Genomic DNA, 15558 nt, shown 5'->3' with positions numbered 1-15558 from the left:
GGGGACTAAATACCCTACTTCAATCCCATAATTCCCTGGGCTGCTGCCCTTAACCCATTTGTAGCAAAGGATTTTCTGCAAACCTTTAAAGGATTGTAAACAACAGCAAAAATCTGGATAATGCTGTGAAATTGAGGAACTTATCAATCTCGAATTATTTTACAAGAGTAAATCCTTTGAAATACATTTTTATTTGTGGGTATCAATTTTTATGGGTACTTTAATTCATGGATTCAGGAACATGGTCTTATTGTCTCTTAAAGTAGCAACCACAAAATCCACAAAAACTGAAAAATGAAAAATAGTGAATTCAGCATAAAAGTGAATATTGGAATCTGTAATGAAAAAATAAATAGGCATATGCCTACCATTTTCATCTGTAAAGGTGACAAGAGCAATACCACCTTCAATTACTACACTAGTGACCTCACCCCCTCCAGATCGCTTGGTGTTCTCAAAATACATCTCAAGCACATCTTCACTAGTGTTCTCAACAAATCCATTAACTTCAATTGTATGACAGGAGTGCCCCTCCTCCTCTTCCTCCACTTTCTCAACATATTTCTCAACACTAATTTGTCTCTTCAGAAAGAGCAATGGCTGCTTCTTGAGCACTCTGTCAACAGCTGTAAGAGAAACATCTCCTTGATATGACTGACACTATAGCTCACAGACTAATTATTTTATTAAAACTTTCTTTAGTTTTCAATTTAAACATCAAATATAAATAATCTGACTCTCATTATCATCATTTTGCATTCAAGAGTGGATACGCTGCAATAAAATTATATTGGTTTACTTAAAATGTTGTCTGAGCTTGGCATATGACATGGTTTCATGACTTGACCCAAACCATAATATTCAGAACTGACTTTTCAGATATAATTTATGTCCAGTGATTCTTCCAAAATGCTGCAGATCAATTTTTATAGTTAAGGTAATAAAGGGTGGCTGATGGAGGGCATAAATAATTTTTGTTCAAAACTTGAACACTTTAGATTTGAACAAAAAGACATTTGTAAAATCTAAATTTCAAAGAAAAAAATTAATAAAAAATATTTTTGAACAAAGGTTTCCTTTACATTTGAAAATATACACAATAAAGTTAGTAATAATATAGATATTATACATTGCTAAAAAAAGATGTCAGCTTTTTTTATACAATATTCTGATTTTTTTTTTATTGTTCTAACATAGATTCAAGTTCATATTTGGAATATAATTTTTCAAATGTACCAAACATTAAGTTTCTAATTCCTATGATTGCACAAGAAACCCAAAAGTCTAAAAAATACCTGACATTGTTTAATTATATACAGTCAAACCTGTTAATAGCAGCCACCCATGGGAAAATACCACACTGGCCACTGAACACAGGTTCCCTCTGTGCATAGGTTCACCTTTCAAACTTGGTTTCTGAACAAACAGCATAAACCTAATACCATTATAATTATTATTATTCTTAATCTCTGAGTCATATAACTTCATATGTAGATACATCTTGACAATAGTATTGGATGCAGTTGATAAGGCATCATATAACTTCATATGTAGATACATCTTGACAACAGTATTGGATGCAGTTGATAAGGCATCATATAACTTCATATGTAGATAAATCTTGACAACAGTATTGGATGCAGTTGATAAGACATCATATAACTTCATATGTAGATACATCTTGACAATAGCATTGGATGCAGTTGATAAGGTATCATATAACTTCATATGTAGATAAATCTTGACAACAGTATTGGATGCAGTTGATAAGGCATCATATAACTTCATGCATAGATAAATCTTGACAACAGTATTGGATGCAGTTGATAAGGCATCATATAACTTCATGCATAGATAAATCTTGACAACAGTATTGGATGCAGTTGATAAGGCATCATATAACTTCATACATAGATAAATCTTGACAACAGTATTGGATGCAGTTGATAAGGCATCATATAACTTCATACATAGATAAATCTTGACAACAGTATTGGATGCAGTTGATAAGGCATCATATAACTTCATATGTAGATAAATCTTGACAACAGTATTGGATGCAGTTGATAAGGCATCATATAACTTCATATGTAGATAAATCTTGACAACAGTATTGGATGCAGTTGATAAGGCATCATATTACGTCATATGTAGATAAATCTTGACAACAGTATTGGATGCAGTTGATAAGGCATCATATAACTTCATATGTAGATAAATCTTGACAACAGTATTGGATGCAGTTGTTAAGACATCATATAACTTCATATGTAGATACATCTTGACAACAGTATTGGATGCAGTTGATAAGGCATCATATAACTTCATGTGTAGATACATCTTGACAACAGTATTGAATGCAGTTGATAAGACATCATATAACTTCATATGTAGATAAATCTTGACAACAGTATTGGATGCAGTTGATAAGACATCATATAACTTCATATACAGCTACATTTTGACAATTGTATTGGATGCAGATGATAAGACATCATATAACTTCATATGTAGATAGATCTTGACAACAGTATTGGATGCAGTTGATAAGACATCATATAACTTCATATGTAGATACATCTTGACAACAGTATTGGATGCAGTTGATAAGACATCATATAACTTCATATGTAGATAAATTTTGACAACAGTATTGGATGCAGTTGATAAGACATCATATAACTTCATATACAGCTACATTTTGACAATTGTATTGGATGCAGATGATAAGACATCATATAACTTCATATACAGCTACATTTTGACAATTGTATTGGATGCAGATGATAAGACATCATATAACTTCATATGTAGATAGATCCTGACAATAGTATTGGATGCAGTTGATAAGGCGTCATATAACTTCATACATAGATAAATCTTGACAACAGTATTGGATGCAGTTGATAAGGCATCATATAACTTCATACATACATAAATCTTGACAACAGTATTGGATGCAGTTGATAAGGCATCATATAACTTCATATGTAGATAAATCTTGACAACAGTATTGGATGCAGTTGATAAGGCATCATATAACTTCATATGTAGATAAATCTTGACAACAGTATTGGATGCAGTTGATAAGGCATCATATTACATCATATGTAGATAAATCTTGACAACAGTATTGGATGCAGTTGATAAGGCATCATATAACTTCATATGTAGATAAATCTTGACAACAGTATTGGATGCAGTTGTTAAGACATCATATAACTTCATATGTAGATACATCTTGACAACAGTATTGGATGCAGTTGATAAGGCATCATATAACTTCATATGTAGATAAATCTTGACAACAGTATTGAATGCAGTTGATAAGGCATCATATAACTTCATATGTAGATAAATCTTGACAACAGTATTGGATGCAGTTGATAAGGCATCATATAACTTCATATGTAGATAAATTTTGACAACAGTATTGGATGCAGTTGATAAGGCATCATATAACTTCATGCATAGATAAATCTTGACAACAGTATTGGATGCAGTTGATAAGGCGTCATATAACTTCATACATAGATAAATCTTGACAACAGTATTGGATGCAGTTGATAAGGCATCATAAAACTTCATACATACATAAATCTTGACAACAGTATTGGATGCAGTTGATAAGGCATCATATAACTTCATATGTAGATAAATCTTGACAACAGTATTGGATGCAGTTGATAAGGCATCATATAACTTCATATGTAGATAAATCTTGACAACAGTATTGGATGCAGTTGATAAGGCATCATATAACTTCATATGTAGATAAATCTTGACAACAGTATTGGATGCAGTTGATAAGGCATCATATTACATCATATGTAGATAAATCTTGACAACAGTATTGGATGCAGTTGATAAGGCATCATATAACTTCATATGTAGATAAATCTTGACAACAGTATTGGATGCAGTTGTTAAGACATCATATAACTTCATATGTAGATACATCTTGACAACAGTATTGGATGCAGTTGATAAGGCATCATATAACTTCATATGTAGATAAATCTTGACAACAGTATTGGATGCAGTTGATAAGGCATCATATAACTTCATATGTAGATAAATTTTGACAACAGTATTGGATGCAGTTGATAAGACATCATATAACTTCATATGTAGATAAATCTTGACAACAGTATTGGATGCAGTTGATAAGGCATCATATAACTTCATATGTAGATAAATTTTGACAACAGTATTGGATGCAGTTGATAAGACATCATATAACTTCATATACAGCTACATTTTGACAATTGTATTGGATGCAGATGATAAGACATCATATAACTTCATATGTAGATAGATCTTGACAACAGTATTGGATGCAGTTGATAAGACATCATATAACTTCATATGTAGATACATCTTGACAACAGTATTGGATGCAGATGATAAGACATCATATAACTTCATATGTAGATAGATCTTGACAACAGTATTGGATGCAGTTGATAAGACATCATATAACTTCATATGTAGATACATCTTGACAACAGTATTGGATGCAGTTGATAAGGCATCATTTAACTTCATATGTAGATAAATCTTGACAACAGTATTGAATGCAGTTGATAAGGCATCATATAACTTCTTATGTAGATAAATCTTGACAACAGTATTGGATGCAGTTGATAAGGCATCATATAACTTCATATACAGATACATCTTGAAAATAGTATTGGGTGCAGTTGATAAGGCATAACTGACACAAAGACACAGTGATCACATTCAAGAGGGCTCTCAAAACTCACTTATTTTGACAGCAAGAACAAACTTAACAACCTAATAATGTTTTCTACCTTAAATATTCTCAGCATGTTTTTTAATATTTTCTAATTTCATGGTGTTTGTTTTTGTAATCATATCATTATATGTTTTTTTTATCTTATAGGTGTTGTCTAATGTTGTAAAGGACTTAGAGCTTCTAAAGATTAGGCGCTATACAAAGTCCTCATTATTATTATTATTATTATTATTATAAGGCATCATATATCTTCATATGTAGATACATCTTGACAATAGTATTGGATGCATTTGATAAGGCATCATATAACTTCATATGTAGATAAATCTTTACAACAGTATTGGATGCAGTTGATAAGACATCATATAACTTCATATACAGATACATTTTGACAATTGTATTGGATGCAGATGATAAGACATCATATAACTTCATATGTAGATAAATCTTGACAACAGTATTGGATGCAGTTGATAAGGCATCATATAACTTCATATGTAGATAAATCTTGACAACAGTATTGGATGCAGTTGATAAGGCATCATATAACTTCATATGTAGATAAATCTTGACAACAGTATTGGATGCAGTTGATAAGACATCATATAACTTCATATGTAGATAAATCTTGACAACAGTACATGTATTGGATGCAGTTGATAAGACATCATATACCTTTATATGTAGATAATCTTGACAACAGTATTGGATGCAGTTGATAAGGTGTCATATAACTTCTTTATGCAGATAAATCTTGAAGAGTATTGGATGCAGTTGATAAGACATCATATAAATTCATATGCAGATACATCTTAAAAATAATATTGGATGCAAATACAGTGTAGGTATTAGATTTTTGCAGCTGGCATGCCTAATTTCCATCAATTTCTTTCACAGTTGGACTCATCCATTAAACCCTTCTTCATTCAACAGATTCTTACAGTCACAGATTAGATATTACAATGGCCATTTGGGTGGTCACAGAAACAGCACATATTGCAATTTGATAGAGCACTGTTAATGTAGGGCATGAAATCAGTTTGATATAAAACATGTGCATGTATATGAATGTAGTTAATGCAACTGCATAGCATTTTTATTTTCATCTTCATTTCACAAACATTTTATGCCAGGAAAAAATTATTTTAAAAAAGAACTTTTTTTCTCATATCTTGATCCACTCATCATTTTTTTCTCTGACATGTATGTTTCTTCTAGCTTGTCTCTGACATGTATGTTTCTTCTAGCTTGTCTCTGACATGTATTCTAAGACTACAACATAGACTGGAAAAAGCCATTGGTACTTTCTTCAAAACTGAAGCTCAAGCCACTGGGGGTGAGAGGATTTTGTATACCTCAAATCAGCATTTAAATCTGAACACGATGACATGGAAGAGCACCCCAGACAGGAAGTAATCCTCAGCATCCTGGAAGCTTAAGGAATCTGTGCAGAAAATGTTGTAGGTCTGCAAAATGCTTGGAGCGGAAAGTACATGTTCCTTCTGTATACAAAGGAAGATACAGGCTTAATGCAAAATGGATATCATTACCCCAAACTAGTCATGGAATTAAAGGAAAACTGAGGTGGTCATTGGACCCCAATACCGAGTAAAAGAAAGATACATAATGCAGCAGACAAGCCTAATATTTACCAATTTCTTTCATACTTACAGTCAACCATGCATAAATCCTCCCCCACTAAACAGATTAGGAATCCCACTAGTGATTACAAAGTTGCAAATGACAATTAAAATACTGATTATTGATCACAATTTGGAAAAATAATTAAAGTAGCAGGACTATTTTCCAACAGTAGAAACCCTGAGGTTTATTGTGCATGCAAGCAGGCTGCCTCAACAGTGTCTCAAACATATATGTTGCATTAAAAAATAACACTTGCACATGAACTTAGAAGTTAAGGCTTGTGGAGTTGTTTTCAGGCATCGTGAATGCCCTCTATTTCTTTTAGAAAGCACCTTATTGCATGAACTAGGTTTTGTAGAGTTGCCTCTCTCAACAGCTTAAGAGTTTATAAAGGATAGAGGAGGATCACTTTCTGACTATAAGCAGGCATCATCCTATTCACAGCTATGAAACTGATATACTGGGTATACAAGTCACTTAATGCACATGCTAAAACCAAAGTAAAAACAATTTTGTAGGATAGTAGCTTCAGTGTCATTTTATCAAACTTTTAATAGTTCAGTCATTGTCAAATACAACGGAGGTTCCATCTGGGAAATAAGGTGGCTGATCCAAATCAATGTTGGCCAGAAAGTCTAAAAGGTTAGTACCATCTCCCATAATGTCTGAAAGTGTCAGAGTAGTAACCCATGATTTGTGATTGGGATACAATCTTTTTCTTTTATATTGCCAGAGGAAACAGTCAGTCAGCTGTAGAATTAAGGCTCATAAGGGGATGACATTGTCTCTATATCATCCAGTAAATGAACGTCATTTTCCCATGCATGCCTTCAAAGTGAACGGCTTTCTGGACTGTGTGTTCCTTTCCTTGGCTGAAGTACTGAACTCCTTTCTGCAGAAAGCCTTCCAGAGAGAGCCATGTGTGCAAAAAGAGCTTGTCTGGACAGGAAACTTCTGATTGAATCTGATTGAGGATATGATCAGTGTCATGAGGATTTTCCTGTGAATGTTTACCATTAGATCAAGTAGACTGGTGACTTCATAATTTTTCCAGTCTTATATGACTAATCAGAACCACTTTGCACAATGGACTTCTCATCAGAACATCTCAAAAGCAGAACAATATGCATCTGCAAATCCCTTCCCAACTCAATGACAGCCTCCAATGCCCATGCATGCCTCTGGATCCAGAAACAGTCAAATGAATGTAGGCAGCTTGTGGTTCAACCTGGTTGCGAAAAGATCAAATGCTTGATGACTCCAGAGGGTGTAGATCTGACAAAGAAACGGCAGGTATATAAACTGCTCAGTATAATATTTATCCACCAATCAGAGTACGTACTGTCAGAATAACATTACCAAACAAGAAACTGTCCAAACACTTATGGTACATAGTGAAAACAATAATGGTGACCAAAGACAATGTGCAAAGATGGCTTTGGCTGTGTTTACTTTGCTGAAAAGAGACCCTGATGACTTCTTTGAAAGAGAGATGATGAAATGTCGTCCACACCAATCATACACATGGCTAAAAATTGCACCAGATATGATATTGATATCTGAGGTGAAACAAGCAACTCTAACATTGATTGACATACCATCTGCTTCTTGAAATTCAATGATGGCACTTGATGCTGCTGGATGATATTCAATAGACTCTATAGGTCCACCGCCATTCCGTCGTATATTCTCAAAATAGTTCATCAATGTTTCTTCTACTGCTCCATCTGGTAGTTTAGTAACCTTGATTTTTCTGATGGCTTCATCTTTGGCCTCTTTCTTCAATGCTAGAAAAATAGTATTTATTTAGTGAGCATTTTAAATACGATTGCTGATCAATTCAGTGCCTTGTATGACTTGCTAACTAATGACTGGAACTATCCTTCAATCTTATCCTCAAGTCCAATAAAGGATGACTCAGTCTGTACCTATGTTTAAGTATGGCTCAATCTATACCTATATTTATTTATTACTCAATCTGTACCTATATGTATGACTCAATCTGTACCTATATGTAAGGATGGCTCAATCTGTACCTATATTTATGTATTACTCAATTTTTACCTATATTTAAGTATGATTCAATATGTACCTATCTAAGTATGACTCAGTCTGTACCTATATTTAAGTATGACTCAGTTTACACATATATTTAAGTATGACTCAATCTGTACCTATAATATTTAGGCATTACTCAATATGTACCTATATTTAAGTATGACTCAATCTGTACCTATATTTAAGTATGACTTAGTCTGTACCTATATTTAAGTATGACTCAATCTGTACCTATATTTAAGTGCCTCATCTGTACCTATATCTAAGTATGACTCAACATGTACCTATATTTAAGTAAGACTCGATCTGTACCTATATTTAAGCATGACTCAATCTGTACCTATATTTAAGTATGACTCAATCTGTACCTATATTTAAGTATGACTCAGTCTATATCTATATTTAAGTATGAATCAAACTGTACCTATATTTAAGTATGATTTAATCTGTACCTATATTTAAGTATGACTCAATCTATACCTATATTTCTAACATCATCAAAGTTTTAGGATCATTATTTATTGTGTTTTTTTTATACAGGAATTGACTTTTATGGCTGAAGATTTTTATTGACAGGAGAAAATCCTAAAGTTTTATTGTTCACGGTCAATCAGTGTAACTGGCAAAAACTGAAACAGTTCAATAGATTTTTTTTCTCCATGTTTTCATTCCTTAAGCTAAATATTTTAGCTCCACTGTCTAAACAACAATTTTATTTGCCATGGGCAACTGATAGGTAAGTATACACTTCTTGTAAATCTAGTGATGAATACCAGTAAGCCCAGGAAATCAAATTTCCACAATTTTAATCAAATTTTGTCCAAAGCAAACAACATTGTTCTTTTTCTTTTGATCAGTATCTTGCTGATGTGTGATTTTCTCAGGCTTGTAGTCAGTATGTCTGCTCATTCACACCAAATCCATGCGTGCCTATGACATTCAGTTTTAAAAACAGTACAAATATTCAATATAACAGAAAGAAAACTAAGCATATACTCCAAATGTTGCCATTTTAAACACACTTACTCACTGGTTAGTGAGTATGGTAGCATGCATCCAGTATGTATTAAGTTCTATGTCCTTGTTCTTGGTGTTTGATTAGCAACAATGTTTTACATGTAACACAGATTACCCATTTGAACACTTGCTTTTTGTTAATCTTTACTCTGAAATGGATCGATGATCAACTTGGGATAAGATTACATGGGCTGGTATCACCCAAGTTCATCCAGACAAACACTTTTATCAGCTGACTGACAGGTGGTACGTGGACAACTATAACTTACACTGCATTGGGGACTAAGGGCCTTCAGTGAGGTCCACTGGAACAGAAGTCTTAAATAGAAGTCAGCCTAGACAGCACTTTCTAGCATTACACAGATGCAAATGTTAACTGAATCTGATTATCAAAAAATGACCTCTTTTACAGGTATTATGGTAACACTTCTTAGTTATATAATAATGAAATGCAGCCATGCATATGTTATTTTTCTTGTTGATTAGTATTCCTTTTCAGGATTAATTCAAAAGGCTGATCCTAATTAGGGGTTCAAAAAGAGACTATAGAAATACACTTACTTTGCATATCTGCTGTTGCAAGTTCAATCCTTGCCAGACATTGTCCACTATAATTAGTGGTTTTGGTTCTTTGCTTTCCCCCATCTAGAAGGGAAAAACTGTTCCAATTTTCCTGCATAAACTTAATTTGTAAGTTTTAAAAAATATGAACATTTATTCCAATAATTGGGGTTTTTTAATTTTGTTTTGTCAGGTGAAAAATCAGCGACATTATATCATAAATATTATATTAAAATAGTACGACAGAGTCAATGTAAATATATAATGCACCACAATCTACAATGCAACATTTAAATGATAGTGATATCTGGGGTTCAATTAAATTATAAAATATTCTTGCATTGATCACAAATCGACCATGATAAGATTGCAACCAGTTTTCTTAAAATTACTGTCTTGGCCAACATCACAAACTTGATCTATCTCAGATGATGGAAATTAATTCATCACACCCCCACCCAATACTGGATTACTGACATTAAAACTCAGTATTTTCTGTCTCTTTACACTGCATTGGAAAGAAATGTGTCTATATTTTCACTAAATATCTTGTCTCTGGTCCTTACATTTCCTATCCATGATTATAGACCATGTGCTCATAAACTGAATATGAATCAATCAAAGTCTGTCTTGCATTACTTTCAGCCAATGAAATTGATCATCTAGTACCACTATCAGTATGGAACACATTTTATATTTATCATATTGCCGATGGATGTGCTTCATTCAGAGGTCAGAAATACACCACAACATTTATTTTAATTTCCTTTACTTTTTTGTGATTACTGAGTGCTCCATTGACTCCAGTGATAATTTTCTTATGCCAAATGGAAAAACTGTGGTCAGTGGTGTGTTGCTGTGTTCTGAAAAGAGCACTGCTCTGATTTCTAATGATCACTGTAGTTCTTTAAAGGATGAAAAATAACTACAAATGCATGAAATGATTTAGTTCCATGGATTTTTTAATCTTATTGTCCTTGTTTTATGCTACGTTTATGGACATTGGTATGCTTTAAAACTTGTTGCTTTCTGTTCCTTGTCTATTTATGCTTTTCATTTTTTAAAGCAGTAGTAGGGTACAAATAAACAGGGAATTAAATTCAGACTATACCTCTTTACCTCATAGAGCATAGTTACAAAGTGCAGCGCGCTATAAATAGAACACCTGTTACCTATTCGACTCCATACATATACAGTTGCCTGTGAACTGTTAAGCAGTGCAGTGTATGTTATGTTTAACAGCAATTTTAACCATTTTACATTTTTGGTACACATCTATTACTGGTATATGTGGAAAAATTTAAGAGTAAAGTCCAATTGTTATAGCTGTGTAATTATTTATCATGGAAGATTTTTTTTATGTGCTTTAAAATCTTTAGAGAACTTGTTCACTGTCATGTCAGTGAGGCCACATGACCAACCATAGCTGCCATTTCTCATACTCGAAATTTACAAGTTTTTCGTTTGCGTCTACATCACTAAGTCATCTGAATTTGATAATTTATAAAAACTAATTGCTGCCTACATCAATATCACAGCCTTTACCTAGGTTATTGAATCTTTCATAGTTGTGATTCTAATCGTGAAAACTTCGTAAGTACTGAATGAAATCGGAGACATCCATTTTGGAGAGTGGAGATTACGACCCAGTTACTTTAAATAGCAGATATCGACCAGTGCATAAACAGTGACCATGTGATCTGACGTAATTGTCATTCACAGAAATGAATGTAGTATCTAATAGGGGGTTTTCCCCGAAGGTGGTGCTACAAAAACCGACTTAAAATGGCTGATGTTTACAGCTGACGTCAAAAGGCGCTTCCATGCAAATGATGTAGAGGCATCCAAAGACACATGCATGAGGTAAAGGGATATTCTCTATGACACACCCTAAAAAGGATGAAAATTACTTGTCCTTTGACACAGTCATAACAAATGAAACAGGATCAGTGAGAATAATAATTATTTATTTACTAGGAATGTAATAGATATTTATTTCAAGTTAATTGCTTGAATAATGTAAAGACAGTGACATGTCCATAAAAAAAGAAATGATTTCTACTACCCTTCAAACAAAGCATAGATAATCTATCTCTCATTTTATACTAGATGTGGACATAGGTATGCTTGAGAACATCTTGTTTTCTGTACCTTGTATTATGCTACAGTTAGGAATTAGTCACGAGTTGTGGTTGCATTTTACCAGCAATACCGTATAAGTTGTGGCTGCATTTTACCAGCAATACCGTATAAGTTGTGGCTGCATTTTACCTGTAATATTGTGTGAGTTCTGGTTGCATTTTACAAGAAATATTGTATGAATTGTGGTTGCATTTTACCTGCAGTATTGTGTGAGTTGTGGCTGCATTTTACCTGAAATACTGTGTGAGTTGTGGTTGCATTTTACCTGAAACACTGTGTGAGCTGTGGCTGCATTTTACCTGCAATATTGTGTGAGTTGTGGTTGCATTTTGCCAGCAATATTGTGTGAGTTGTGGTTGCATTTTACCAGCAATACTGGACCGCTCAGTGGCCTAGTGGTTAGAGCATCTGCCTCAAATGCATGAGGTAGTGGGTTCAATTCCAGCTGAGTCATACCAAAGACTTACAAAAATGGTACTAACAGCTGCCTCGCTTGGAGCTCAGCATTAAGAGGTTAGTGTTAGGACTGGTTGGGCTGGTGTCAGGATAATGTGACTGGGTGGGACATCATGCTACATGTCTGCAGCATGATGCCCCAGTGCTAGACATCACTATAAACTGCCACACTTCAGACATTGTAATGATATGACTGAAAAATTGTTAAAGCTACATTAAAAATCCAAATCATACACACATACACCAGCAATTTTGTGTGAGTTGTGGTAGCATTTTACCTGCAATACTGTGTGGGTTTTAGTTGAATTTTACCAGCAATACTGTGAGTTGTGGTTGCATTTTACCTGCAAAACTGTACTAGATGTGGTTGCAATTTACCATCAATATTGTGAGAAATAAATACTTGTAATTGTGCCTAGAGTTAGTAATTATTGATGGCTGTAATATGAGGTAAAAAATAACTTTCTTCAAATTTACATCATAAGTTATAATTATGTTCCATTATACCAGTTGTAATCAAATTATACTTGATCAAATAAATTTACATTTATTTAAATTGTAAAGTAGTACGGTTTGACATCATGTATCTAATGCAGATCGTTTTTAAGGTTGATGAGTTTGCTTTTTCAAGATAACTGTGAACCATGTTAATGAACTATACAACTGAGGAAAGAATGATGCAATAATTTGAGTGATATAAACAGCATTATAAAAAGCTGACAGATACAAAAAAGACCACAAAAGACAATAAACAGTCAATTTCTAGCAGAATGCTGCATCTCTTAGTACATATCAACTTAATTTTCCATTGTTTGGAACTCTGATTAAAAATGGAGAATTTTGTTAACTTGTCAAGAAAAGTTCAGGATTCACCATGGACTGGTTATAATATTATATGTCCAGATTTACAAAAGAAATAGCAAATGCAAAAAAATACCCTATTCTGAAAGATAGGGTGAAAAGAAATGCAACTTGAAGAATAATGTGATTGATTTAGTAGTTCATACCATAATTTCCTTTCCATTTTTGTCCTTCAACAACGTCACTACTCAGCTCATGGTCACTGCTATAAGCCTTCTCTCTCACTATGACAAAATTTGATAGAATATTTAAAATATATTTATATCATGAATATTTAGCATTGTAGGAAATAGATATTTAACTAACACTTGTGCAAAAAGTGCACATACTTAAATAATTCACTCATCAATGTATATTTGACTTATTGTATTTAATAAATGGAGTCCAAATACATCATTCCACTTATTTTATTTATAAATAGTGATGGGTACTTTTTTCACATACTCTCCTATGCACACCAACCAGTACATCTTATTTATAAATAGTGATGGGTACTTTTTTCACATACTCTCCTATGCACACCAACCAGTACATTTTATTTTAGTGATTTTGGAATTCTTGACCCTAGCTATGTAAAAAGATCAGTTTGTTAGAAAACTCCAATATTTTAAGAGCAATCTTGTTAAAGAATATCCCAAAATTTCCACAATTTTAACTTTATATTCTTATTAAAATTCTAATTTTGAGTTCAAATTTGAGAATACATGGCTTGATAGCATACTTTAAGCAATATGCAAGATTAACAATTTTAAACTTCACATTTTAGTCCGATTGCAAGCAAACACATTTTATGGATGGTATTATTTATTGTTTCCTGTTAATAAGTAATAAAATACAAATATATGCACAAGAGCATGTATTTCAAGTAGTTTGCAAGTTGCTGAGCTGTAAACTTGACATTTCTAAAAATTTCCTGAATGAAATCAGCACCACTTTTCAGTGACCCTATATCAGTGGAAAGTTCATTATAAACTGTTAGCAACATCTACCGTAACTGCAAGAGTGATCATTTTAGACTAACAGTTATGCATATCATATTAAAACTAGAATACAAATTTAAACAAGGTGCTAAAGACCAAAATGATCATGAGATGATCAGAAATACATATCCAAGAGCTGAGATTCATGAATTGCAAGATTAACTCAGCCCTTCTAAAGCTGTAAATGCCATGAAATCTATTCCAATAATGGTATTTAGGGTCCTAGAAACTGTGCTAATGCAAAGATGTATTTAATAGCATGTCAACACAATAATGGCTATATGGTGCCAATTAAAAGATGTGCTGATGCTGATACAGATGCTAATGTCATAGCTGGAGGCAGTACAAAATTAGCTTGTGTGTCCTGAATGTAACAATTAGCACCTTGTATTTCAGTGTGTGTGTATGCATGCATGTGTGTTCATGTGTGTATGTGATGTCTATGTGTGTGTGTGTGTGTGTGTGTGCAAAATAGGCGTTCTATTTCAAAGTGTCAAGCTAAAAATGTTATACTGGGTACTATTAGCTGCTGTCTGTATGAACTCTTGCATTTTTCTTATAATTTGCATTTATGCTGACTGGAACTTCAAGGAATAAAATGTATTTTTATTATTATTATCATTATTGTTATTATTATTAGAAAACTGAAGCTCTCACCTCTTCTCTTTTCTGCCATAGTAAAACCTTCTCTTAAAACGTCATGTCAATTGATATCAGTTGCCTATGAAAAGAGATTCATGGATTAAATAGACATAATTAGGCATAAAATATACTGACATACTTGTATATCATTTTCATGTTAGAGCATATTAATTCTGCTAACACATGCTAAACTAATCCCAAGAAACCATATGCAGGTTTAAACAAGCAATCAGCAGCAGAACTAGGAGGCAATATCTGTGGGTTTTTCAGCATACTACTGGAATTTTCAATGTGTTTATTCATATTTGAAGCAGAATAATTAATTTTTCTGTATTTCAATCATTTAAAAAAAAAATGCCAAATTTAAGGATGGTTTCTGCAGTTTCTGTAAATAAATGCAGAATTTTTTTAAAGCCTGAAACATTGTACAATGTTTTA

At 33.1% G+C, this 15558-nt stretch overlaps 1 protein-coding gene across 1 annotated transcript in view; it reads right to left on the bottom strand.

The window, feature by feature from the left end:
• Positions 1–15558, bottom strand: part of LOC149771980 (uncharacterized) — a 127193-nt gene that overhangs the window by 110460 nt on the left and 1175 nt on the right. The window contains exons 2-5 of the mRNA XM_089947994.1: positions 15136–15199; positions 13645–13722; positions 8002–8190; positions 369–626 (exon numbers count right to left, since the gene is read on the bottom strand). Coding sequence (XP_089804120.1) covers positions 369–626; positions 8002–8190; positions 13645–13722; positions 15136–15154 — 544 coding nt within the window. The 5' untranslated portion in view covers positions 15155–15199. The remainder of the gene's footprint in view (positions 1–368; positions 627–8001; positions 8191–13644; positions 13723–15135; positions 15200–15558) is intronic.

This window comes from Sinohyriopsis cumingii, unplaced genomic scaffold (assembly GCF_028554795.1).
Source record: "Sinohyriopsis cumingii isolate HCF-2022 unplaced genomic scaffold, ASM2855479v2 utg001530l, whole genome shotgun sequence".
Lineage (NCBI taxonomy): Eukaryota > Metazoa > Mollusca > Bivalvia > Unionida > Unionidae > Sinohyriopsis > Sinohyriopsis cumingii.
Note: the sequence above shows the minus strand (reverse complement) of the source record. Positions and strands in the feature narration are given on the sequence as shown.